Below are 23,839 nucleotides of genomic sequence, written 5' to 3'. Positions count from 1 at the left end.
ACAATCCTGAACGCGTATTGAGTGTCATTTCTGTTTGCCTGTTTGCTCACATTCTCACGGTCCCTGGCAAGGTGTCTACTTAACCACTTAGAGAATTGTTATGTCTTTTTTTCTGGGGGGAAGGATATTCTTGCTCTCAACAGAGCTGTAAAGTATTACAAGGTGGATTTCTCAAATGGAACTCTTTAAATTCTGGAGATATTGTCTCTCTGGTATCTTAGGCTCATTCCGCACATGCAGAATAATGCACTTTCAAACTGCTTTCAGTGCTCTTTGACAGGCTGTCTTGGAATGGCTTAAAATCCACACTGCAAACAGTCATGAGAAGTGGTTTTGAGAAAGCATACATTATGTTTAGATGTCACTTGGAAGGGCCCTTAGATATAGTTGGGTACTGATAGTAGTTATGATGGGTTGGAATCAGAGAGAACATTTAACTGTCTGCTTGAAGCCATCTGCTCTCATTGCAGGTTCCTGACTCACAACTACCAGCACGTCCTAGCCTTGGATTTTGCTGTGAAGCAGATCAATGAAAATCCTCAGCTCTTACCCAACAGCACTCTGGGGTTTGACATCTACAACAGCCATTTCAATCCAAGTAGGACCTATCTTGCCTCAATGGATCTTATCTCCACACACGGCAGGTTCGTCCCCAACTTCAAGTCTGCTGCCCAGAACCGTCCAGTTGCAGCCATCACAGGACCTAACTCTGACATTTGTCTCTATGCAGCAACTATTCTGTGCTTTTACAAGATCCCACAGGTAAGGTGTATCCATTAGTAAGCCCTTAAGGCTTTTTCTGGCCATTTAGAGATGTATTGCAGAAAAGGACTGGCATCATTGTAAGGTTAGGTAGAGCTCATTTATAGCTGAAAGGTTGTACAAAAAAACATAATTCATTCCTCGGTACTTATAAAGTCAAACAATTCAGAGTTAATCTTTTTGTGTATGTACCAATGATATGAGAAAGTAGAGCCTCTGTACCTCACCTTGGGGTCCACTAATACAAAAAGTGAGTTTCATTGGCAGGTCATGTTATGCATTCAATATTGTGATGTGGAAACCACACAACCACTAATCGTAGTTTTGAAAACTCTCCCCTGCTACTCTGTTTCTAGATCTCATACGGCTCTGTACCCAGGAAAGATAACAAAATGCAAGCTGTTTTTTTCAACCAAATGTTCCCAAACCAGAGATATCAAAGTATAGGGATTCTCCACCTTCTGTTGTATTTCAAGTGGACATGGATTGGGATGGTTTCTCTGTCTGATGAGACAGGAGAAAGATTTGTACAGGAGATGGTTCCTATGCTATCTGAGAATGGCATCTGTGTGGACTTCATAATCAATACACCAGAAGTAACATTTTCCAGTGACATTGCTGAAGGAATGGCTGAGGGGGTTGAAACGTACAAAATTGTCATGGGAAGCACTGCCAAAGTTTTGGTCGTCCATGGGGAAATTTACACCATGATCGCTTTAAGATTTTTCTTCCATCTCCCAGAATTTCAGGATACCCCACTCAATGAAACAGCTAAACTCTGGATTATGACAGCTGAGATGGACTTCACCGCTCTACCCTTTCAAAGAAGTTCGGACATCAGTTCTGTCCACGGTGCCCTATCCTTTGCAGTTCACTCAGTGGAGCTCTCAGGATTCCAGAAATTTATTCAGGAGAGAAAGATTAACTCTGGAGAAAAGGATGGCTTCCTCAGACCATTCTGGCAAGAGACTTTTCTTTGCTCGTTCTTAAACTCCGCAGCAGTCCAGAGGGATGGAGAAATCTGTACTGGAGAGGAGAAACTGAAGGACCTGCCTGGATCTGTTTTTGAAACCATCACAACTGCCCACAGCTACAGCATCTACAATGGAGTTTATACTCTGGCCCATGCTTTGCAAGATTGGCAGTTCTCTGGTTCTAGACACAGAGTAACCGCACACCGCAGGCAATTTAATCTTCTAGATCAAGAGGGATGGAAGGTGACATATATATATGTTTAAAAATATATATCCCACTCTATCCCCACATTCTAATCATTCTCACTTATTTGTTAAATGGATTTGTTGCCTGAAACACGTGTACCTCCTTTTCTCTAGGAACTTAAGATGGCTAACAAACAATCCACTACAGCAGTGGTGGCGAACCTATGGCATGGGTGCCAGAGGTGGCACTCAGAGCCCTCTCTGTGGGCACGTGTGCACAGAGTTCGTCATGTGGGGGGGAAATTGCCTCCCCCCACACATACATCTAGGCTGGCCTGGGCTGCTGGACTTGATGTGCGTGCACCTCAGCGAGCAAGGAGGACTCGGCTGGCGGGCCTGGTGCCAGTGCTCCAGGTGGCTGCTGCCCGGGGGAGGGGGGCAGAGGTGGCAGAGATGCTAGAGAGGTGCAGAGCGGCGCTTGTTGGACTTGCTGCAGGTTACAGCAGGCTGGCCCCTGCTCGAGGGGTTATTCAGGTTAAATTGCCGCGTTGGCACTCTGCGATAAATTAGCGGGTTTTGGGTTGCAATTTGGGCACTTGTTCTCGAAAAGGTTTGCCATCACTGCACTACAGGCACAACATACCACAAAATGAATTCTGACATTTTTAATCGCAACTGCCCACAGTTACATACATACATATTATATACTCAAGCCTTTGTTGGCATAAGATGCAAAAAAACATCATTAGAAAATAACCACTGCAGAAAAGAAAGTAAAAAGAGTAAAAAGCTATCCACTAACCTGGATAGCTTTAAAAAGGGCTTGGACAGATTTATGGAGGAGAAGTCGATCTTTGGCTACCAATCTTGATCCTCCTTGATCTCAGATTGCAAATGCCTTAGCAGACCAGGTGCTCAGGAGCAGCAGCAGCAGAAGGCCATTGCTTTCACATCCTGCCTGTGAGCTCCCAAAGGCACCTGGTGGGCGACTGCAAGTAGCAGCATGTTGGACTAGATGGACTCTGGTCTGATCCAGCAGGCTAGTTCTTATGTTCTTATGTTCTTAAGATATAAGATGCACCTGAATAACCAGGGGCAGCCATTGCTGCTGGGGTTGGTGGGGGGGGGGGGGGGTGGGGGGGGGGGGGGGTGGGGGGGGGGGGGGGTGGGGGGGGGGGGGGGTGGGGGGGGGGGGGGGTGGGGGGGGGGGGGGGTGGGGGGGGGGGGGGGTTGGGGGGGGGGAGGTTGGGGGGGGGGGGTGGGTGGGGGGGGTGGGATGGGGTGGGGGGGGGGGGTGGGGGGGGGGGGGTGTTGGGGGGGGGGGGATGGTGGGGGGGGGGGGGGGTGGGGGGGGGGGGGGGTGGGGGGGGGGGGGTTTGGGGGGGGGGGGGGGTGGGGGGGGGGGGGGGGGGGGGGGGGGGGGGGAGGGGGGGGGGGGGGGTGGGGGGGGGGGGGGGGGGGGGGGGGGGGGGGTGGGGGGGGGGGGGGGTGGGGGGGGGGGGGGGTGGGGGGGGGGGGGGGTGGGGGGGGGGGGGGGTGGGGGGGGGGGGGGGTGGGGGGGGGGGGGGGTGGGGGGGGGGGGGGGTGGGGGGGGGGGGGGGTGGGGGGGGGGGGGGGTGGGGGGGGGGGGGGGTGGGGGGGGGGGGGGGTGGGGGGGGGGGGGGGTGGGGGGGGGGGGGGGTGGGGGGGGGGGGGGGTGGGGGGGGGGGGGGGTGGGGGGGGGGGGGGGTGGGGGGGGGGGGGGGTGGGGGGGGGGGGGGGTGGGGGGGGGGGGGGGTGGGGGGGGGGGGGGGTGGGGGGGGGGGGGGGTGGGGGGGGGGGGGGGTGGGGGGGGGGGGGGGTGGGGGGGGGGGGGGGTGGGGGGGGGGGGGGGTGGGGGGGGGGGGGGGTGGGGGGGGGGGGGGGTGGGGGGGGGGGGGGGTGGGGGGGGGGGGGGGTGGGGGGGGGGGGGGGTGGGGGGGGGGGGGGGTGGGGGGGGGGGGGGGTGGGGGGGGGGGGGGGTGGGGGGGGGGGGGGGTGGGGGGGGGGGGGGGTGGGGGGGGGGGGGGGTGGGGGGGGGGGGGGGTGGGGGGGGGGGGGGGTGGGGGGGGGGGGGGGTGGGGGGGGGGGGGGGTGGGGGGGGGGGGGGGTGGGGGGGGGGGGGGGTGGGGGGGGGGGGGGGTGGGGGGGGGGGGGGGTGGGGGGGGGGGGGGGTGGGGGGGGGGGGGGGTGGGGGGGGGGGGGGGTGGGGGGGGGGGGGGGTGGGGGGGGGGGGGGGTGGGGGGGGGGGGGGGTGGGGGGGGGGGGGGGTGGGGGGGGGGGGGGGTGGGGGGGGGGGGGGGTGGGGGGGGGGGGGGGTGGGGGGGGGGGGGGGTGGGGGGGGGGGGGGGTGGGGGGGGGGGGGGGTGGGGGGGGGGGGGGGTGGGGGGGGGGGGGGGTGGGGGGGGGGGGGGGTGGGGGGGGGGGGGGGTGGGGGGGGGGGGGGGTGGGGGGGGGGGGGGGTGGGGGGGGGGGGGGGTGGGGGGGGGGGGGGGTGGGGGGGGGGGGGGGTGGGGGGGGGGGGGGGTGGGGGGGGGGGGGGGTGGGGGGGGGGGGGGGTGGGGGGGGGGGGGGGTGGGGGGGGGGGGGGGTGGGGGGGGGGGGGGGTGGGGGGGGGGGGGGGTGGGGGGGGGGGGGGGTGGGGGGGGGGGGGGGTGGGGGGGGGGGGGGGTGGGGGGGGGGGGGGGTGGGGGGGGGGGGGGGTGGGGGGGGGGGGGGGTGGGGGGGGGGGGGGGTGGGGGGGGGGGGGGGTGGGGGGGGGGGGGGGTGGGGGGGGGGGGGGGTGGGGGGGGGGGGGGGTGGGGGGGGGGGGGGGTGGGGGGGGGGGGGGGTGGGGGGGGGGGGGGGTGGGGGGGGGGGGGGGTGGGGGGGGGGGGGGGTGGGGGGGGGGGGGGGTGGGGGGGGGGGGGGGTGGGGGGGGGGGGGGGTGGGGGGGGGGGGGGGTGGGGGGGGGGGGGGGTGGGGGGGGGGGGGGGTGGGGGGGGGGGGGGGTGGGGGGGGGGGGGGGTGGGGGGGGGGGGGGGTGGGGGGGGGGGGGGGTGGGGGGGGGGGGGGGTGGGGGGGGGGGGGGGTGGGGGGGGGGGGGGGTGGGGGGGGGGGGGGGTGGGGGGGGGGGGGGGTGGGGGGGGGGGGGGGTGGGGGGGGGGGGGGGTGGGGGGGGGGGGGGGTGGGGGGGGGGGGGGGTGGGGGGGGGGGGGGGTGGGGGGGGGGGGGGGTGGGGGGGGGGGGGGGTGGGGGGGGGGGGGGGTGGGGGGGGGGGGGGGTGGGGGGGGGGGGGGGTGGGGGGGGGGGGGGGTGGGGGGGGGGGGGGGTGGGGGGGGGGGGGGGTGGGGGGGGGGGGGGGTGGGGGGGGGGGGGGGTGGGGGGGGGGGGGGGTGGGGGGGGGGGGGGGTGGGGGGGGGGGGGGGTGGGGGGGGGGGGGGGTGGGGGGGGGGGGGGGTGGGGGGGGGGGGGGGTGGGGGGGGGGGGGGGTGGGGGGGGGGGGGGGTGGGGGGGGGGGGGGGTGGGGGGGGGGGGGGGTGGGGGGGGGGGGGGGTGGGGGGGGGGGGGGGTGGGGGGGGGGGGGGGTGGGGGGGGGGGGGGGTGGGGGGGGGGGGGGGTGGGGGGGGGGGGGGGTGGGGGGGGGGGGGGGTGGGGGGGGGGGGGGGTGGGGGGGGGGGGGGGTGGGGGGGGGGGGGGGTGGGGGGGGGGGGGGGTGGGGGGGGGGGGGGGTGGGGGGGGGGGGGGGTGGGGGGGGGGGGGGGTGGGGGGGGGGGGGGGTGGGGGGGGGGGGGGGTGGGGGGGGGGGGGGGTGGGGGGGGGGGGGGGTGGGGGGGGGGGGGGGTGGGGGGGGGGGGGGGTGGGGGGGGGGGGGGGTGGGGGGGGGGGGGGGTGGGGGGGGGGGGGGGTGGGGGGGGGGGGGGGTGGGGGGGGGGGGGGGTGGGGGGGGGGGGGGGTGGGGGGGGGGGGGGGTGGGGGGGGGGGGGGGTGGGGGGGGGGGGGGGTGGGGGGGGGGGGGGGTGGGGGGGGGGGGGGGTGGGGGGGGGGGGGGGTGGGGGGGGGGGGGGGTGGGGGGGGGGGGGGGTGGGGGGGGGGGGGGGTGGGGGGGGGGGGGGGTGGGGGGGGGGGGGGGTGGGGGGGGGGGGGGGTGGGGGGGGGGGGGGGTGGGGGGGGGGGGGGGTGGGGGGGGGGGGGGGTGGGGGGGGGGGGGGGTGGGGGGGGGGGGGGGTGGGGGGGGGGGGGGGTGGGGGGGGGGGGGGGTGGGGGGGGGGGGGGGTGGGGGGGGGGGGGGGTGGGGGGGGGGGGGGGTGGGGGGGGGGGGGGGTGGGGGGGGGGGGGGGTGGGGGGGGGGGGGGGTGGGGGGGGGGGGGGGTGGGGGGGGGGGGGGGTGGGGGGGGGGGGGGGTGGGGGGGGGGGGGGGTGGGGGGGGGGGGGGGTGGGGGGGGGGGGGGGTGGGGGGGGGGGGGGGTGGGGGGGGGGGGGGGTGGGGGGGGGGGGGGGTGGGGGGGGGGGGGGGTGGGGGGGGGGGGGGGTGGGGGGGGGGGGGGGTGGGGGGGGGGGGGGGTGGGGGGGGGGGGGGGTGGGGGGGGGGGGGGGTGGGGGGGGGGGGGGGTGGGGGGGGGGGGGGGTGGGGGGGGGGGGGGGTGGGGGGGGGGGGGGGTGGGGGGGGGGGGGGGTGGGGGGGGGGGGGGGTGGGGGGGGGGGGGGGTGGGGGGGGGGGGGGGTGGGGGGGGGGGGGGGTGGGGGGGGGGGGGGGTGGGGGGGGGGGGGGGTGGGGGGGGGGGGGGGTGGGGGGGGGGGGGGGTGGGGGGGGGGGGGGGTGGGGGGGGGGGGGGGTGGGGGGGGGGGGGGGTGGGGGGGGGGGGGGGTGGGGGGGGGGGGGGGTGGGGGGGGGGGGGGGTGGGGGGGGGGGGGGGTGGGGGGGGGGGGGGGTGGGGGGGGGGGGGGGTGGGGGGGGGGGGGGGTGGGGGGGGGGGGGGGTGGGGGGGGGGGGGGGTGGGGGGGGGGGGGGGTGGGGGGGGGGGGGGGTGGGGGGGGGGGGGGGTGGGGGGGGGGGGGGGTGGGGGGGGGGGGGGGTGGGGGGGGGGGGGGGTGGGGGGGGGGGGGGGTGGGGGGGGGGGGGGGTGGGGGGGGGGGGGGGTGGGGGGGGGGGGGGGTGGGGGGGGGGGGGGGTGGGGGGGGGGGGGGGTGGGGGGGGGGGGGGGTGGGGGGGGGGGGGGGTGGGGGGGGGGGGGGGTGGGGGGGGGGGGGGGTGGGGGGGGGGGGGGGTGGGGGGGGGGGGGGGTGGGGGGGGGGGGGGGTGGGGGGGGGGGGGGGTGGGGGGGGGGGGGGGTGGGGGGGGGGGGGGGTGGGGGGGGGGGGGGGTGGGGGGGGGGGGGGGTGGGGGGGGGGGGGGGTGGGGGGGGGGGGGGGTGGGGGGGGGGGGGGGTGGGGGGGGGGGGGGGTGGGGGGGGGGGGGGGTGGGGGGGGGGGGGGGTGGGGGGGGGGGGGGGTGGGGGGGGGGGGGGGTGGGGGGGGGGGGGGGTGGGGGGGGGGGGGGGTGGGGGGGGGGGGGGGTGGGGGGGGGGGGGGGTGGGGGGGGGGGGGGGTGGGGGGGGGGGGGGGTGGGGGGGGGGGGGGGTGGGGGGGGGGGGGGGTGGGGGGGGGGGGGGGTGGGGGGGGGGGGGGGTGGGGGGGGGGGGGGGTGGGGGGGGGGGGGGGTGGGGGGGGGGGGGGGTGGGGGGGGGGGGGGGTGGGGGGGGGGGGGGGTGGGGGGGGGGGGGGGTGGGGGGGGGGGGGGGTGGGGGGGGGGGGGGGTGGGGGGGGGGGGGGGTGGGGGGGGGGGGGGGTGGGGGGGGGGGGGGGTGGGGGGGGGGGGGGGTGGGGGGGGGGGGGGGTGGGGGGGGGGGGGGGTGGGGGGGGGGGGGGGTGGGGGGGGGGGGGGGTGGGGGGGGGGGGGGGTGGGGGGGGGGGGGGGTGGGGGGGGGGGGGGGTGGGGGGGGGGGGGGGTGGGGGGGGGGGGGGGTGGGGGGGGGGGGGGGTGGGGGGGGGGGGGGGTGGGGGGGGGGGGGGGTGGGGGGGGGGGGGGGTGGGGGGGGGGGGGGGTGGGGGGGGGGGGGGGTGGGGGGGGGGGGGGGTGGGGGGGGGGGGGGGTGGGGGGGGGGGGGGGTGGGGGGGGGGGGGGGTGGGGGGGGGGGGGGGTGGGGGGGGGGGGGGGTGGGGGGGGGGGGGGGTGGGGGGGGGGGGGGGTGGGGGGGGGGGGGGGTGGGGGGGGGGGGGGGTGGGGGGGGGGGGGGGTGGGGGGGGGGGGGGGTGGGGGGGGGGGGGGGTGGGGGGGGGGGGGGGTGGGGGGGGGGGGGGGTGGGGGGGGGGGGGGGTGGGGGGGGGGGGGGGTGGGGGGGGGGGGGGGTGGGGGGGGGGGGGGGTGGGGGGGGGGGGGGGTGGGGGGGGGGGGGGGTGGGGGGGGGGGGGGGTGGGGGGGGGGGGGGGTGGGGGGGGGGGGGGGTGGGGGGGGGGGGGGGTGGGGGGGGGGGGGGGTGGGGGGGGGGGGGGGTGGGGGGGGGGGGGGGTGGGGGGGGGGGGGGGTGGGGGGGGGGGGGGGTGGGGGGGGGGGGGGGTGGGGGGGGGGGGGGGTGGGGGGGGGGGGGGGTGGGGGGGGGGGGGGGTGGGGGGGGGGGGGGGTGGGGGGGGGGGGGGGTGGGGGGGGGGGGGGGTGGGGGGGGGGGGGGGTGGGGGGGGGGGGGGGTGGGGGGGGGGGGGGGTGGGGGGGGGGGGGGGTGGGGGGGGGGGGGGGTGGGGGGGGGGGGGGGTGGGGGGGGGGGGGGGTGGGGGGGGGGGGGGGTGGGGGGGGGGGGGGGTGGGGGGGGGGGGGGGTGGGGGGGGGGGGGGGTGGGGGGGGGGGGGGGTGGGGGGGGGGGGGGGTGGGGGGGGGGGGGGGTGGGGGGGGGGGGGGGTGGGGGGGGGGGGGGGTGGGGGGGGGGGGGGGTGGGGGGGGGGGGGGGTGGGGGGGGGGGGGGGTGGGGGGGGGGGGGGGTGGGGGGGGGGGGGGGTGGGGGGGGGGGGGGGTGGGGGGGGGGGGGGGTGGGGGGGGGGGGGGGTGGGGGGGGGGGGGGGTGGGGGGGGGGGGGGGTGGGGGGGGGGGGGGGTGGGGGGGGGGGGGGGTGGGGGGGGGGGGGGGTGGGGGGGGGGGGGGGTGGGGGGGGGGGGGGGTGGGGGGGGGGGGGGGTGGGGGGGGGGGGGGGTGGGGGGGGGGGGGGGTGGGGGGGGGGGGGGGTGGGGGGGGGGGGGGGTGGGGGGGGGGGGGGGTGGGGGGGGGGGGGGGTGGGGGGGGGGGGGGGTGGGGGGGGGGGGGGGTGGGGGGGGGGGGGGGTGGGGGGGGGGGGGGGTGGGGGGGGGGGGGGGTGGGGGGGGGGGGGGGTGGGGGGGGGGGGGGGTGGGGGGGGGGGGGGGTGGGGGGGGGGGGGGGTGGGGGGGGGGGGGGGTGGGGGGGGGGGGGGGTGGGGGGGGGGGGGGGTGGGGGGGGGGGGGGGTGGGGGGGGGGGGGGGTGGGGGGGGGGGGGGGTGGGGGGGGGGGGGGGTGGGGGGGGGGGGGGGTGGGGGGGGGGGGGGGTGGGGGGGGGGGGGGGTGGGGGGGGGGGGGGGTGGGGGGGGGGGGGGGTGGGGGGGGGGGGGGGTGGGGGGGGGGGGGGGTGGGGGGGGGGGGGGGTGGGGGGGGGGGGGGGTGGGGGGGGGGGGGGGTGGGGGGGGGGGGGGGTGGGGGGGGGGGGGGGTGGGGGGGGGGGGGGGTGGGGGGGGGGGGGGGTGGGGGGGGGGGGGGGTGGGGGGGGGGGGGGGTGGGGGGGGGGGGGGGTGGGGGGGGGGGGGGGTGGGGGGGGGGGGGGGTGGGGGGGGGGGGGGGTGGGGGGGGGGGGGGGTGGGGGGGGGGGGGGGTGGGGGGGGGGGGGGGTGGGGGGGGGGGGGGGTGGGGGGGGGGGGGGGTGGGGGGGGGGGGGGGTGGGGGGGGGGGGGGGTGGGGGGGGGGGGGGGTGGGGGGGGGGGGGGGTGGGGGGGGGGGGGGGTGGGGGGGGGGGGGGGTGGGGGGGGGGGGGGGTGGGGGGGGGGGGGGGTGGGGGGGGGGGGGGGTGGGGGGGGGGGGGGGTGGGGGGGGGGGGGGGTGGGGGGGGGGGGGGGTGGGGGGGGGGGGGGGTGGGGGGGGGGGGGGGTGGGGGGGGGGGGGGGTGGGGGGGGGGGGGGGTGGGGGGGGGGGGGGGTGGGGGGGGGGGGGGGTGGGGGGGGGGGGGGGTGGGGGGGGGGGGGGGTGGGGGGGGGGGGGGGTGGGGGGGGGGGGGGGTGGGGGGGGGGGGGGGTGGGGGGGGGGGGGGGTGGGGGGGGGGGGGGGTGGGGGGGGGGGGGGGTGGGGGGGGGGGGGGGTGGGGGGGGGGGGGGGTGGGGGGGGGGGGGGGTGGGGGGGGGGGGGGGTGGGGGGGGGGGGGGGTGGGGGGGGGGGGGGGTGGGGGGGGGGGGGGGTGGGGGGGGGGGGGGGTGGGGGGGGGGGGGGGTGGGGGGGGGGGGGGGTGGGGGGGGGGGGGGGTGGGGGGGGGGGGGGGTGGGGGGGGGGGGGGGTGGGGGGGGGGGGGGGTGGGGGGGGGGGGGGGTGGGGGGGGGGGGGGGTGGGGGGGGGGGGGGGTGGGGGGGGGGGGGGGTGGGGGGGGGGGGGGGTGGGGGGGGGGGGGGGTGGGGGGGGGGGGGGGTGGGGGGGGGGGGGGGTGGGGGGGGGGGGGGGTGGGGGGGGGGGGGGGTGGGGGGGGGGGGGGGTGGGGGGGGGGGGGGGTGGGGGGGGGGGGGGGTGGGGGGGGGGGGGGGTGGGGGGGGGGGGGGGTGGGGGGGGGGGGGGGTGGGGGGGGGGGGGGGTGGGGGGGGGGGGGGGTGGGGGGGGGGGGGGGTGGGGGGGGGGGGGGGTGGGGGGGGGGGGGGGTGGGGGGGGGGGGGGGTGGGGGGGGGGGGGGGTGGGGGGGGGGGGGGGTGGGGGGGGGGGGGGGTGGGGGGGGGGGGGGGTGGGGGGGGGGGGGGGTGGGGGGGGGGGGGGGTGGGGGGGGGGGGGGGTGGGGGGGGGGGGGGGTGGGGGGGGGGGGGGGTGGGGGGGGGGGGGGGTGGGGGGGGGGGGGGGTGGGGGGGGGGGGGGGTGGGGGGGGGGGGGGGTGGGGGGGGGGGGGGGTGGGGGGGGGGGGGGGTGGGGGGGGGGGGGGGTGGGGGGGGGGGGGGGTGGGGGGGGGGGGGGGTGGGGGGGGGGGGGGGTGGGGGGGGGGGGGGGTGGGGGGGGGGGGGGGTGGGGGGGGGGGGGGGTGGGGGGGGGGGGGGGTGGGGGGGGGGGGGGGTGGGGGGGGGGGGGGGTGGGGGGGGGGGGGGGTGGGGGGGGGGGGGGGTGGGGGGGGGGGGGGGTGGGGGGGGGGGGGGGTGGGGGGGGGGGGGGGTGGGGGGGGGGGGGGGTGGGGGGGGGGGGGGGTGGGGGGGGGGGGGGGTGGGGGGGGGGGGGGGTGGGGGGGGGGGGGGGTGGGGGGGGGGGGGGGTGGGGGGGGGGGGGGGTGGGGGGGGGGGGGGGTGGGGGGGGGGGGGGGTGGGGGGGGGGGGGGGTGGGGGGGGGGGGGGGTGGGGGGGGGGGGGGGTGGGGGGGGGGGGGGGTGGGGGGGGGGGGGGGTGGGGGGGGGGGGGGGTGGGGGGGGGGGGGGGTGGGGGGGGGGGGGGGTGGGGGGGGGGGGGGGTGGGGGGGGGGGGGGGTGGGGGGGGGGGGGGGTGGGGGGGGGGGGGGGTGGGGGGGGGGGGGGGTGGGGGGGGGGGGGGGTGGGGGGGGGGGGGGGTGGGGGGGGGGGGGGGTGGGGGGGGGGGGGGGTGGGGGGGGGGGGGGGTGGGGGGGGGGGGGGGTGGGGGGGGGGGGGGGTGGGGGGGGGGGGGGGTGGGGGGGGGGGGGGGTGGGGGGGGGGGGGGGTGGGGGGGGGGGGGGGTGGGGGGGGGGGGGGGTGGGGGGGGGGGGGGGTGGGGGGGGGGGGGGGTGGGGGGGGGGGGGGGTGGGGGGGGGGGGGGGTGGGGGGGGGGGGGGGTGGGGGGGGGGGGGGGTGGGGGGGGGGGGGGGTGGGGGGGGGGGGGGGTGGGGGGGGGGGGGGGTGGGGGGGGGGGGGGGTGGGGGGGGGGGGGGGTGGGGGGGGGGGGGGGTGGGGGGGGGGGGGGGTGGGGGGGGGGGGGGGTGGGGGGGGGGGGGGGTGGGGGGGGGGGGGGGTGGGGGGGGGGGGGGGTGGGGGGGGGGGGGGGTGGGGGGGGGGGGGGGTGGGGGGGGGGGGGGGTGGGGGGGGGGGGGGGTGGGGGGGGGGGGGGGTGGGGGGGGGGGGGGGTGGGGGGGGGGGGGGGTGGGGGGGGGGGGGGGTGGGGGGGGGGGGGGGTGGGGGGGGGGGGGGGTGGGGGGGGGGGGGGGTGGGGGGGGGGGGGGGTGGGGGGGGGGGGGGGTGGGGGGGGGGGGGGGTGGGGGGGGGGGGGGGTGGGGGGGGGGGGGGGTGGGGGGGGGGGGGGGTGGGGGGGGGGGGGGGTGGGGGGGGGGGGGGGTGGGGGGGGGGGGGGGTGGGGGGGGGGGGGGGTGGGGGGGGGGGGGGGTGGGGGGGGGGGGGGGTGGGGGGGGGGGGGGGTGGGGGGGGGGGGGGGTGGGGGGGGGGGGGGGTGGGGGGGGGGGGGGGTGGGGGGGGGGGGGGGTGGGGGGGGGGGGGGGTGGGGGGGGGGGGGGGTGGGGGGGGGGGGGGGTGGGGGGGGGGGGGGGTGGGGGGGGGGGGGGGTGGGGGGGGGGGGGGGTGGGGGGGGGGGGGGGTGGGGGGGGGGGGGGGTGGGGGGGGGGGGGGGTGGGGGGGGGGGGGGGTGGGGGGGGGGGGGGGTGGGGGGGGGGGGGGGTGGGGGGGGGGGGGGGTGGGGGGGGGGGGGGGTGGGGGGGGGGGGGGGTGGGGGGGGGGGGGGGTGGGGGGGGGGGGGGGTGGGGGGGGGGGGGGGTGGGGGGGGGGGGGGGTGGGGGGGGGGGGGGGTGGGGGGGGGGGGGGGTGGGGGGGGGGGGGGGTGGGGGGGGGGGGGGGTGGGGGGGGGGGGGGGTGGGGGGGGGGGGGGGTGGGGGGGGGGGGGGGTGGGGGGGGGGGGGGGTGGGGGGGGGGGGGGGTGGGGGGGGGGGGGGGTGGGGGGGGGGGGGGGTGGGGGGGGGGGGGGGTGGGGGGGGGGGGGGGTGGGGGGGGGGGGGGGTGGGGGGGGGGGGGGGTGGGGGGGGGGGGGGGTGGGGGGGGGGGGGGGTGGGGGGGGGGGGGGGTGGGGGGGGGGGGGGGTGGGGGGGGGGGGGGGTGGGGGGGGGGGGGGGTGGGGGGGGGGGGGGGTGGGGGGGGGGGGGGGTGGGGGGGGGGGGGGGTGGGGGGGGGGGGGGGTGGGGGGGGGGGGGGGTGGGGGGGGGGGGGGGTGGGGGGGGGGGGGGGTGGGGGGGGGGGGGGGTGGGGGGGGGGGGGGGTGGGGGGGGGGGGGGGTGGGGGGGGGGGGGGGTGGGGGGGGGGGGGGGTGGGGGGGGGGGGGGGTGGGGGGGGGGGGGGGTGGGGGGGGGGGGGGGTGGGGGGGGGGGGGGGTGGGGGGGGGGGGGGGTGGGGGGGGGGGGGGGTGGGGGGGGGGGGGGGTGGGGGGGGGGGGGGGTGGGGGGGGGGGGGGGTGGGGGGGGGGGGGGGTGGGGGGGGGGGGGGGTGGGGGGGGGGGGGGGTGGGGGGGGGGGGGGGTGGGGGGGGGGGGGGGTGGGGGGGGGGGGGGGTGGGGGGGGGGGGGGGTGGGGGGGGGGGGGGGTGGGGGGGGGGGGGGGTGGGGGGGGGGGGGGGTGGGGGGGGGGGGGGGTGGGGGGGGGGGGGGGTGGGGGGGGGGGGGGGTGGGGGGGGGGGGGGGTGGGGGGGGGGGGGGGTGGGGGGGGGGGGGGGTGGGGGGGGGGGGGGGTGGGGGGGGGGGGGGGTGGGGGGGGGGGGGGGTGGGGGGGGGGGGGGGTGGGGGGGGGGGGGGGTGGGGGGGGGGGGGGGTGGGGGGGGGGGGGGGTGGGGGGGGGGGGGGGTGGGGGGGGGGGGGGGTGGGGGGGGGGGGGGGTGGGGGGGGGGGGGGGTGGGGGGGGGGGGGGGTGGGGGGGGGGGGGGGTGGGGGGGGGGGGGGGTGGGGGGGGGGGGGGGTGGGGGGGGGGGGGGGTGGGGGGGGGGGGGGGTGGGGGGGGGGGGGGGTGGGGGGGGGGGGGGGTGGGGGGGGGGGGGGGTGGGGGGGGGGGGGGGTGGGGGGGGGGGGGGGTGGGGGGGGGGGGGGGTGGGGGGGGGGGGGGGTGGGGGGGGGGGGGGGTGGGGGGGGGGGGGGGTGGGGGGGGGGGGGGGTGGGGGGGGGGGGGGGTGGGGGGGGGGGGGGGTGGGGGGGGGGGGGGGTGGGGGGGGGGGGGGGTGGGGGGGGGGGGGGGTGGGGGGGGGGGGGGGTGGGGGGGGGGGGGGGTGGGGGGGGGGGGGGGTGGGGGGGGGGGGGGGTGGGGGGGGGGGGGGGTGGGGGGGGGGGGGGGTGGGGGGGGGGGGGGGTGGGGGGGGGGGGGGGTGGGGGGGGGGGGGGGTGGGGGGGGGGGGGGGTGGGGGGGGGGGGGGGTGGGGGGGGGGGGGGGTGGGGGGGGGGGGGGGTGGGGGGGGGGGGGGGTGGGGGGGGGGGGGGGTGGGGGGGGGGGGGGGTGGGGGGGGGGGGGGGTGGGGGGGGGGGGGGGTGGGGGGGGGGGGGGGTGGGGGGGGGGGGGGGTGGGGGGGGGGGGGGGTGGGGGGGGGGGGGGGTGGGGGGGGGGGGGGGTGGGGGGGGGGGGGGGTGGGGGGGGGGGGGGGTGGGGGGGGGGGGGGGTGGGGGGGGGGGGGGGTGGGGGGGGGGGGGGGTGGGGGGGGGGGGGGGTGGGGGGGGGGGGGGGTGGGGGGGGGGGGGGGTGGGGGGGGGGGGGGGTGGGGGGGGGGGGGGGTGGGGGGGGGGGGGGGTGGGGGGGGGGGGGGGTGGGGGGGGGGGGGGGTGGGGGGGGGGGGGGGTGGGGGGGGGGGGGGGTGGGGGGGGGGGGGGGTGGGGGGGGGGGGGGGTGGGGGGGGGGGGGGGTGGGGGGGGGGGGGGGTGGGGGGGGGGGGGGGTGGGGGGGGGGGGGGGTGGGGGGGGGGGGGGGTGGGGGGGGGGGGGGGTGGGGGGGGGGGGGGGTGGGGGGGGGGGGGGGTGGGGGGGGGGGGGGGTGGGGGGGGGGGGGGGTGGGGGGGGGGGGGGGTGGGGGGGGGGGGGGGTGGGGGGGGGGGGGGGTGGGGGGGGGGGGGGGTGGGGGGGGGGGGGGGTGGGGGGGGGGGGGGGTGGGGGGGGGGGGGGGTGGGGGGGGGGGGGGGTGGGGGGGGGGGGGGGTGGGGGGGGGGGGGGGTGGGGGGGGGGGGGGGTGGGGGGGGGGGGGGGTGGGGGGGGGGGGGGGTGGGGGGGGGGGGGGGTGGGGGGGGGGGGGGGTGGGGGGGGGGGGGGGTGGGGGGGGGGGGGGGTGGGGGGGGGGGGGGGTGGGGGGGGGGGGGGGTGGGGGGGGGGGGGGGTGGGGGGGGGGGGGGGTGGGGGGGGGGGGGGGTGGGGGGGGGGGGGGGTGGGGGGGGGGGGGGGTGGGGGGGGGGGGGGGTGGGGGGGGGGGGGGGTGGGGGGGGGGGGGGGTGGGGGGGGGGGGGGGTGGGGGGGGGGGGGGGTGGGGGGGGGGGGGGGTGGGGGGGGGGGGGGGTGGGGGGGGGGGGGGGTGGGGGGGGGGGGGGGTGGGGGGGGGGGGGGGTGGGGGGGGGGGGGGGTGGGGGGGGGGGGGGGTGGGGGGGGGGGGGGGTGGGGGGGGGGGGGGGTGGGGGGGGGGGGGGGTGGGGGGGGGGGGGGGTGGGGGGGGGGGGGGGTGGGGGGGGGGGGGGGTGGGGGGGGGGGGGGGTGGGGGGGGGGGGGGGTGGGGGGGGGGGGGGGTGGGGGGGGGGGGGGGTGGGGGGGGGGGGGGGTGGGGGGGGGGGGGGGTGGGGGGGGGGGGGGGTGGGGGGGGGGGGGGGTGGGGGGGGGGGGGGGTGGGGGGGGGGGGGGGTGGGGGGGGGGGGGGGTGGGGGGGGGGGGGGGTGGGGGGGGGGGGGGGTGGGGGGGGGGGGGGGTGGGGGGGGGGGGGGGTGGGGGGGGGGGGGGGTGGGGGGGGGGGGGGGTGGGGGGGGGGGGGGGTGGGGGGGGGGGGGGGTGGGGGGGGGGGGGGGTGGGGGGGGGGGGGGGTGGGGGGGGGGGGGGGTGGGGGGGGGGGGGGGTGGGGGGGGGGGGGGGTGGGGGGGGGGGGGGGTGGGGGGGGGGGGGGGTGGGGGGGGGGGGGGGTGGGGGGGGGGGGGGGTGGGGGGGGGGGGGGGTGGGGGGGGGGGGGGGTGGGGGGGGGGGGGGGTGGGGGGGGGGGGGGGTGGGGGGGGGGGGGGGTGGGGGGGGGGGGGGGTGGGGGGGGGGGGGGGTGGGGGGGGGGGGGGGTGGGGGGGGGGGGGGGTGGGGGGGGGGGGGGGTGGGGGGGGGGGGGGGTGGGGGGGGGGGGGGGTGGGGGGGGGGGGGGGTGGGGGGGGGGGGGGGTGGGGGGGGGGGGGGGTGGGGGGGGGGGGGGGTGGGGGGGGGGGGGGGTGGGGGGGGGGGGGGGTGGGGGGGGGGGGGGGTGGGGGGGGGGGGGGGTGGGGGGGGGGGGGGGTGGGGGGGGGGGGGGGTGGGGGGGGGGGGGGGTGGGGGGGGGGGGGGGTGGGGGGGGGGGGGGGTGGGGGGGGGGGGGGGTGGGGGGGGGGGGGGGTGGGGGGGGGGGGGGGTGGGGGGGGGGGGGGGTGGGGGGGGGGGGGGGTGGGGGGGGGGGGGGGTGGGGGGGGGGGGGGGTGGGGGGGGGGGGGGGTGGGGGGGGGGGGGGGTGGGGGGGGGGGGGGGTGGGGGGGGGGGGGGGTGGGGGGGGGGGGGGGTGGGGGGGGGGGGGGGTGGGGGGGGGGGGGGGTGGGGGGGGGGGGGGGTGGGGGGGGGGGGGGGTGGGGGGGGGGGGGGGTGGGGGGGGGGGGGGGTGGGGGGGGGGGGGGGTGGGGGGGGGGGGGGGTGGGGGGGGGGGGGGGTGGGGGGGGGGGGGGGTGGGGGGGGGGGGGGGTGGGGGGGGGGGGGGGTGGGGGGGGGGGGGGGTGGGGGGGGGGGGGGGTGGGGGGGGGGGGGGGTGGGGGGGGGGGGGGGTGGGGGGGGGGGGGGGTGGGGGGGGGGGGGGGTGGGGGGGGGGGGGGGTGGGGGGGGGGGGGGGTGGGGGGGGGGGGGGGTGGGGGGGGGGGGGGGTGGGGGGGGGGGGGGGTGGGGGGGGGGGGGGGTGGGGGGGGGGGGGGGTGGGGGGGGGGGGGGGTGGGGGGGGGGGGGGGTGGGGGGGGGGGGGGGTGGGGGGGGGGGGGGGTGGGGGGGGGGGGGGGTGGGGGGGGGGGGGGGTGGGGGGGGGGGGGGGTGGGGGGGGGGGGGGGTGGGGGGGGGGGGGGGTGGGGGGGGGGGGGGGTGGGGGGGGGGGGGGGTGGGGGGGGGGGGGGGTGGGGGGGGGGGGGGGTGGGGGGGGGGGGGGGTGGGGGGGGGGGGGGGTGGGGGGGGGGGGGGGTGGGGGGGGGGGGGGGTGGGGGGGGGGGGGGGTGGGGGGGGGGGGGGGTGGGGGGGGGGGGGGGTGGGGGGGGGGGGGGGTGGGGGGGGGGGGGGGTGGGGGGGGGGGGGGGTGGGGGGGGGGGGGGGTGGGGGGGGGGGGGGGTGGGGGGGGGGGGGGGTGGGGGGGGGGGGGGGTGGGGGGGGGGGGGGGTGGGGGGGGGGGGGGGTGGGGGGGGGGGGGGGTGGGGGGGGGGGGGGGTGGGGGGGGGGGGGGGTGGGGGGGGGGGGGGGTGGGGGGGGGGGGGGGTGGGGGGGGGGGGGGGTGGGGGGGGGGGGGGGTGGGGGGGGGGGGGGGTGGGGGGGGGGGGGGGTGGGGGGGGGGGGGGGTGGGGGGGGGGGGGGGTGGGGGGGGGGGGGGGTGGGGGGGGGGGGGGGTGGGGGGGGGGGGGGGTGGGGGGGGGGGGGGGTGGGGGGGGGGGGGGGTGGGGGGGGGGGGGGGTGGGGGGGGGGGGGGGTGGGGGGGGGGGGGGGTGGGGGGGGGGGGGGGTGGGGGGGGGGGGGGGTGGGGGGGGGGGGGGGTGGGGGGGGGGGGGGGTGGGGGGGGGGGGGGGTGGGGGGGGGGGGGGGTGGGGGGGGGGGGGGGTGGGGGGGGGGGGGGGTGGGGGGGGGGGGGGGTGGGGGGGGGGGGGGGTGGGGGGGGGGGGGGGTGGGGGGGGGGGGGGGTGGGGGGGGGGGGGGGTGGGGGGGGGGGGGGGTGGGGGGGGGGGGGGGTGGGGGGGGGGGGGGGTGGGGGGGGGGGGGGGTGGGGGGGGGGGGGGGTGGGGGGGGGGGGGGGTGGGGGGGGGGGGGGGTGGGGGGGGGGGGGGGTGGGGGGGGGGGGGGGTGGGGGGGGGGGGGGGTGGGGGGGGGGGGGGGTGGGGGGGGGGGGGGGTGGGGGGGGGGGGGGGTGGGGGGGGGGGGGGGTGGGGGGGGGGGGGGGTGGGGGGGGGGGGGGGTGGGGGGGGGGGGGGGTGGGGGGGGGGGGGGGTGGGGGGGGGGGGGGGTGGGGGGGGGGGGGGGTGGGGGGGGGGGGGGGTGGGGGGGGGGGGGGGTGGGGGGGGGGGGGGGTGGGGGGGGGGGGGGGTGGGGGGGGGGGGGGGTGGGGGGGGGGGGGGGTGGGGGGGGGGGGGGGTGGGGGGGGGGGGGGGTGGGGGGGGGGGGGGGTGGGGGGGGGGGGGGGTGGGGGGGGGGGGGGGTGGGGGGGGGGGGGGGTGGGGGGGGGGGGGGGTGGGGGGGGGGGGGGGTGGGGGGGGGGGGGGGTGGGGGGGGGGGGGGGTGGGGGGGGGGGGGGGTGGGGGGGGGGGGGGGTGGGGGGGGGGGGGGGTGGGGGGGGGGGGGGGTGGGGGGGGGGGGGGGTGGGGGGGGGGGGGGGTGGGGGGGGGGGGGGGTGGGGGGGGGGGGGGGTGGGGGGGGGGGGGGGTGGGGGGGGGGGGGGGTGGGGGGGGGGGGGGGTGGGGGGGGGGGGGGGTGGGGGGGGGGGGGGGTGGGGGGGGGGGGGGGTGGGGGGGGGGGGGGGTGGGGGGGGGGGGGGGTGGGGGGGGGGGGGGGTGGGGGGGGGGGGGGGTGGGGGGGGGGGGGGGTGGGGGGGGGGGGGGGTGGGGGGGGGGGGGGGTGGGGGGGGGGGGGGGTGGGGGGGGGGGGGGGTGGGGGGGGGGGGGGGTGGGGGGGGGGGGGGGTGGGGGGGGGGGGGGGTGGGGGGGGGGGGGGGTGGGGGGGGGGGGGGGTGGGGGGGGGGGGGGGTGGGGGGGGGGGGGGGTGGGGGGGGGGGGGGGTGGGGGGGGGGGGGGGTGGGGGGGGGGGGGGGTGGGGGGGGGGGGGGGTGGGGGGGGGGGGGGGTGGGGGGGGGGGGGGGTGGGGGGGGGGGGGGGTGGGGGGGGGGGGGGGTGGGGGGGGGGGGGGGTGGGGGGGGGGGGGGGTGGGGGGGGGGGGGGGTGGGGGGGGGGGGGGGTGGGGGGGGGGGGGGGTGGGGGGGGGGGGGGGTGGGGGGGGGGGGGGGTGGGGGGGGGGGGGGGTGGGGGGGGGGGGGGGTGGGGGGGGGGGGGGGTGGGGGGGGGGGGGGGTGGGGGGGGGGGGGGGTGGGGGGGGGGGGGGGTGGGGGGGGGGGGGGGTGGGGGGGGGGGGGGGTGGGGGGGGGGGGGGGTGGGGGGGGGGGGGGGTGGGGGGGGGGGGGGGTGGGGGGGGGGGGGGGTGGGGGGGGGGGGGGGTGGGGGGGGGGGGGGGTGGGGGGGGGGGGGGGTGGGGGGGGGGGGGGGTGGGGGGGGGGGGGGGTGGGGGGGGGGGGGGGTGGGGGGGGGGGGGGGTGGGGGGGGGGGGGGGTGGGGGGGGGGGGGGGTGGGGGGGGGGGGGGGTGGGGGGGGGGGGGGGTGGGGGGGGGGGGGGGTGGGGGGGGGGGGGGGTGGGGGGGGGGGGGGGTGGGGGGGGGGGGGGGTGGGGGGGGGGGGGGGTGGGGGGGGGGGGGGGTGGGGGGGGGGGGGGGTGGGGGGGGGGGGGGGTGGGGGGGGGGGGGGGTGGGGGGGGGGGGGGGTGGGGGGGGGGGGGGGTGGGGGGGGGGGGGGGTGGGGGGGGGGGGGGGTGGGGGGGGGGGGGGGTGGGGGGGGGGGGGGGTGGGGGGGGGGGGGGGTGGGGGGGGGGGGGGGTGGGGGGGGGGGGGGGTGGGGGGGGGGGGGGGTGGGGGGGGGGGGGGGTGGGGGGGGGGGGGGGTGGGGGGGGGGGGGGGTGGGGGGGGGGGGGGGTGGGGGGGGGGGGGGGTGGGGGGGGGGGGGGGTGGGGGGGGGGGGGGGTGGGGGGGGGGGGGGGTGGGGGGGGGGGGGGGTGGGGGGGGGGGGGGGTGGGGGGGGGGGGGGGTGGGGGGGGGGGGGGGTGGGGGGGGGGGGGGGTGGGGGGGGGGGGGGGTGGGGGGGGGGGGGGGTGGGGGGGGGGGGGGGTGGGGGGGGGGGGGGGTGGGGGGGGGGGGGGGTGGGGGGGGGGGGGGGTGGGGGGGGGGGGGGGTGGGGGGGGGGGGGGGTGGGGGGGGGGGGGGGTGGGGGGGGGGGGGGGTGGGGGGGGGGGGGGGTGGGGGGGGGGGGGGGTGGGGGGGGGGGGGGGTGGGGGGGGGGGGGGGTGGGGGGGGGGGGGGGTGGGGGGGGGGGGGGGTGGGGGGGGGGGGGGGTGGGGGGGGGGGGGGGTGGGGGGGGGGGGGGGTGGGGGGGGGGGGGGGTGGGGGGGGGGGGGGGTGGGGGGGGGGGGGGGTGGGGGGGGGGGGGGGTGGGGGGGGGGGGGGGTGGGGGGGGGGGGGGGTGGGGGGGGGGGGGGGTGGGGGGGGGGGGGGGTGGGGGGGGGGGGGGGTGGGGGGGGGGGGGGGTGGGGGGGGGGGGGGGTGGGGGGGGGGGGGGGTGGGGGGGGGGGGGGGTGGGGGGGGGGGGGGGTGGGGGGGGGGGGGGGTGGGGGGGGGGGGGGGTGGGGGGGGGGGGGGGTGGGGGGGGGGGGGGGTGGGGGGGGGGGGGGGTGGGGGGGGGGGGGGGTGGGGGGGGGGGGGGGTGGGGGGGGGGGGGGGTGGGGGGGGGGGGGGGTGGGGGGGGGGGGGGGTGGGGGGGGGGGGGGGTGGGGGGGGGGGGGGGTGGGGGGGGGGGGGGGTGGGGGGGGGGGGGGGTGGGGGGGGGGGGGGGTGGGGGGGGGGGGGGGTGGGGGGGGGGGGGGGTGGGGGGGGGGGGGGGTGGGGGGGGGGGGGGGTGGGGGGGGGGGGGGGTGGGGGGGGGGGGGGGTGGGGGGGGGGGGGGGTGGGGGGGGGGGGGGGTGGGGGGGGGGGGGGGTGGGGGGGGGGGGGGGTGGGGGGGGGGGGGGGTGGGGGGGGGGGGGGGTGGGGGGGGGGGGGGGTGGGGGGGGGGGGGGGTGGGGGGGGGGGGGGGTGGGGGGGGGGGGGGGTGGGGGGGGGGGGGGGTGGGGGGGGGGGGGGGTGGGGGGGGGGGGGGGTGGGGGGGGGGGGGGGTGGGGGGGGGGGGGGGTGGGGGGGGGGGGGGGTGGGGGGGGGGGGGGGTGGGGGGGGGGGGGGGTGGGGGGGGGGGGGGGTGGGGGGGGGGGGGGGTGGGGGGGGGGGGGGGTGGGGGGGGGGGGGGGTGGGGGGGGGGGGGGGTGGGGGGGGGGGGGGGTGGGGGGGGGGGGGGGTGGGGGGGGGGGGGGGTGGGGGGGGGGGGGGGTGGGGGGGGGGGGGGGTGGGGGGGGGGGGGGGTGGGGGGGGGGGGGGGTGGGGGGGGGGGGGGGTGGGGGGGGGGGGGGGTGGGGGGGGGGGGGGGTGGGGGGGGGGGGGGGTGGGGGGGGGGGGGGGTGGGGGGGGGGGGGGGTGGGGGGGGGGGGGGGTGGGGGGGGGGGGGGGTGGGGGGGGGGGGGGGTGGGGGGGGGGGGGGGTGGGGGGGGGGGGGGGTGGGGGGGGGGGGGGGTGGGGGGGGGGGGGGGTGGGGGGGGGGGGGGGTGGGGGGGGGGGGGGGTGGGGGGGGGGGGGGGTGGGGGGGGGGGGGGGTGGGGGGGGGGGGGGGTGGGGGGGGGGGGGGGTGGGGGGGGGGGGGGGTGGGGGGGGGGGGGGGTGGGGGGGGGGGGGGGTGGGGGGGGGGGGGGGTGGGGGGGGGGGGGGGTGGGGGGGGGGGGGGGTGGGGGGGGGGGGGGGTGGGGGGGGGGGGGGGTGGGGGGGGGGGGGGGTGGGGGGGGGGGGGGGTGGGGGGGGGGGGGGGTGGGGGGGGGGGGGGGTGGGGGGGGGGGGGGGTGGGGGGGGGGGGGGGTGGGGGGGGGGGGGGGTGGGGGGGGGGGGGGGTGGGGGGGGGGGGGGGTGGGGGGGGGGGGGGGTGGGGGGGGGGGGGGGTGGGGGGGGGGGGGGGTGGGGGGGGGGGGGGGTGGGGGGGGGGGGGGGTGGGGGGGGGGGGGGGTGGGGGGGGGGGGGGGTGGGGGGGGGGGGGGGTGGGGGGGGGGGGGGGTGGGGGGGGGGGGGGGTGGGGGGGGGGGGGGGTGGGGGGGGGGGGGGGTGGGGGGGGGGGGGGGTGGGGGGGGGGGGGGGTGGGGGGGGGGGGGGGTGGGGGGGGGGGGGGGTGGGGGGGGGGGGGGGTGGGGGGGGGGGGGGGTGGGGGGGGGGGGGGGTGGGGGGGGGGGGGGGTGGGGGGGGGGGGGGGTGGGGGGGGGGGGGGGTGGGGGGGGGGGGGGGTGGGGGGGGGGGGGGGTGGGGGGGGGGGGGGGTGGGGGGGGGGGGGGGTGGGGGGGGGGGGGGGTGGGGGGGGGGGGGGGTGGGGGGGGGGGGGGGTGGGGGGGGGGGGGGGTGGGGGGGGGGGGGGGTGGGGGGGGGGGGGGGTGGGGGGGGGGGGGGGTGGGGGGGGGGGGGGGTGGGGGGGGGGGGGGGTGGGGGGGGGGGGGGGTGGGGGGGGGGGGGGGTGGGGGGGGGGGGGGGTGGGGGGGGGGGGGGGTGGGGGGGGGGGGGGGTGGGGGGGGGGGGGGGTGGGGGGGGGGGGGGGTGGGGGGGGGGGGGGGTGGGGGGGGGGGGGGGTGGGGGGGGGGGGGGGTGGGGGGGGGGGGGGGTGGGGGGGGGGGGGGGTGGGGGGGGGGGGGGGTGGGGGGGGGGGGGGGTGGGGGGGGGGGGGGGTGGGGGGGGGGGGGGGTGGGGGGGGGGGGGGGTGGGGGGGGGGGGGGGTGGGGGGGGGGGGGGGTGGGGGGGGGGGGGGGTGGGGGGGGGGGGGGGTGGGGGGGGGGGGGGGTGGGGGGGGGGGGGGGTGGGGGGGGGGGGGGGTGGGGGGGGGGGGGGGTGGGGGGGGGGGGGGGTGGGGGGGGGGGGGGGTGGGGGGGGGGGGGGGTGGGGGGGGGGGGGGGTGGGGGGGGGGGGGGGTGGGGGGGGGGGGGGGTGGGGGGGGGGGGGGGTGGGGGGGGGGGGGGGTGGGGGGGGGGGGGGGTGGGGGGGGGGGGGGGTGGGGGGGGGGGGGGGTGGGGGGGGGGGGGGGTGGGGGGGGGGGGGGGTGGGGGGGGGGGGGGGTGGGGGGGGGGGGGGGTGGGGGGGGGGGGGGGTGGGGGGGGGGGGGGGTGGGGGGGGGGGGGGGTGGGGGGGGGGGGGGGTGGGGGGGGGGGGGGGTGGGGGGGGGGGGGGGTGGGGGGGGGGGGGGGTGGGGGGGGGGGGGGGTGGGGGGGGGGGGGGGTGGGGGGGGGGGGGGGTGGGGGGGGGGGGGGGTGGGGGGGGGGGGGGGTGGGGGGGGGGGGGGGTGGGGGGGGGGGGGGGTGGGGGGGGGGGGGGGTGGGGGGGGGGGGGGGTGGGGGGGGGGGGGGGTGGGGGGGGGGGGGGGTGGGGGGGGGGG

At 87.5% G+C, this 23,839-nt stretch overlaps 1 protein-coding gene across 1 annotated transcript in view; it reads left to right on the top strand.

The window, feature by feature from the left end:
* Positions 1 to 23,839, top strand: part of LOC125444378 (vomeronasal type-2 receptor 26-like) — a 54,689-nt gene that overhangs the window by 1,522 nt on the left and 29,328 nt on the right. The window contains exons 2-3 of the mRNA XM_048516789.1: positions 471 to 762; positions 1,239 to 1,928. Of these exons, the coding sequence (XP_048372746.1) occupies positions 471 to 762; positions 1,239 to 1,928 (982 nt within the window). The remainder of the gene's footprint in view (positions 1 to 470; positions 763 to 1,238; positions 1,929 to 23,839) is intronic.

The sequence above is a fragment of the Sphaerodactylus townsendi genome, linkage group LG15, assembly GCF_021028975.2.
Source record: "Sphaerodactylus townsendi isolate TG3544 linkage group LG15, MPM_Stown_v2.3, whole genome shotgun sequence".
Taxonomy (NCBI): Eukaryota; Metazoa; Chordata; class Lepidosauria; order Squamata; family Sphaerodactylidae; genus Sphaerodactylus; species Sphaerodactylus townsendi.
The sequence above is the reverse complement of the archived record's forward strand: the minus strand, read 5'-3'. Positions and strand labels throughout refer to the sequence as shown.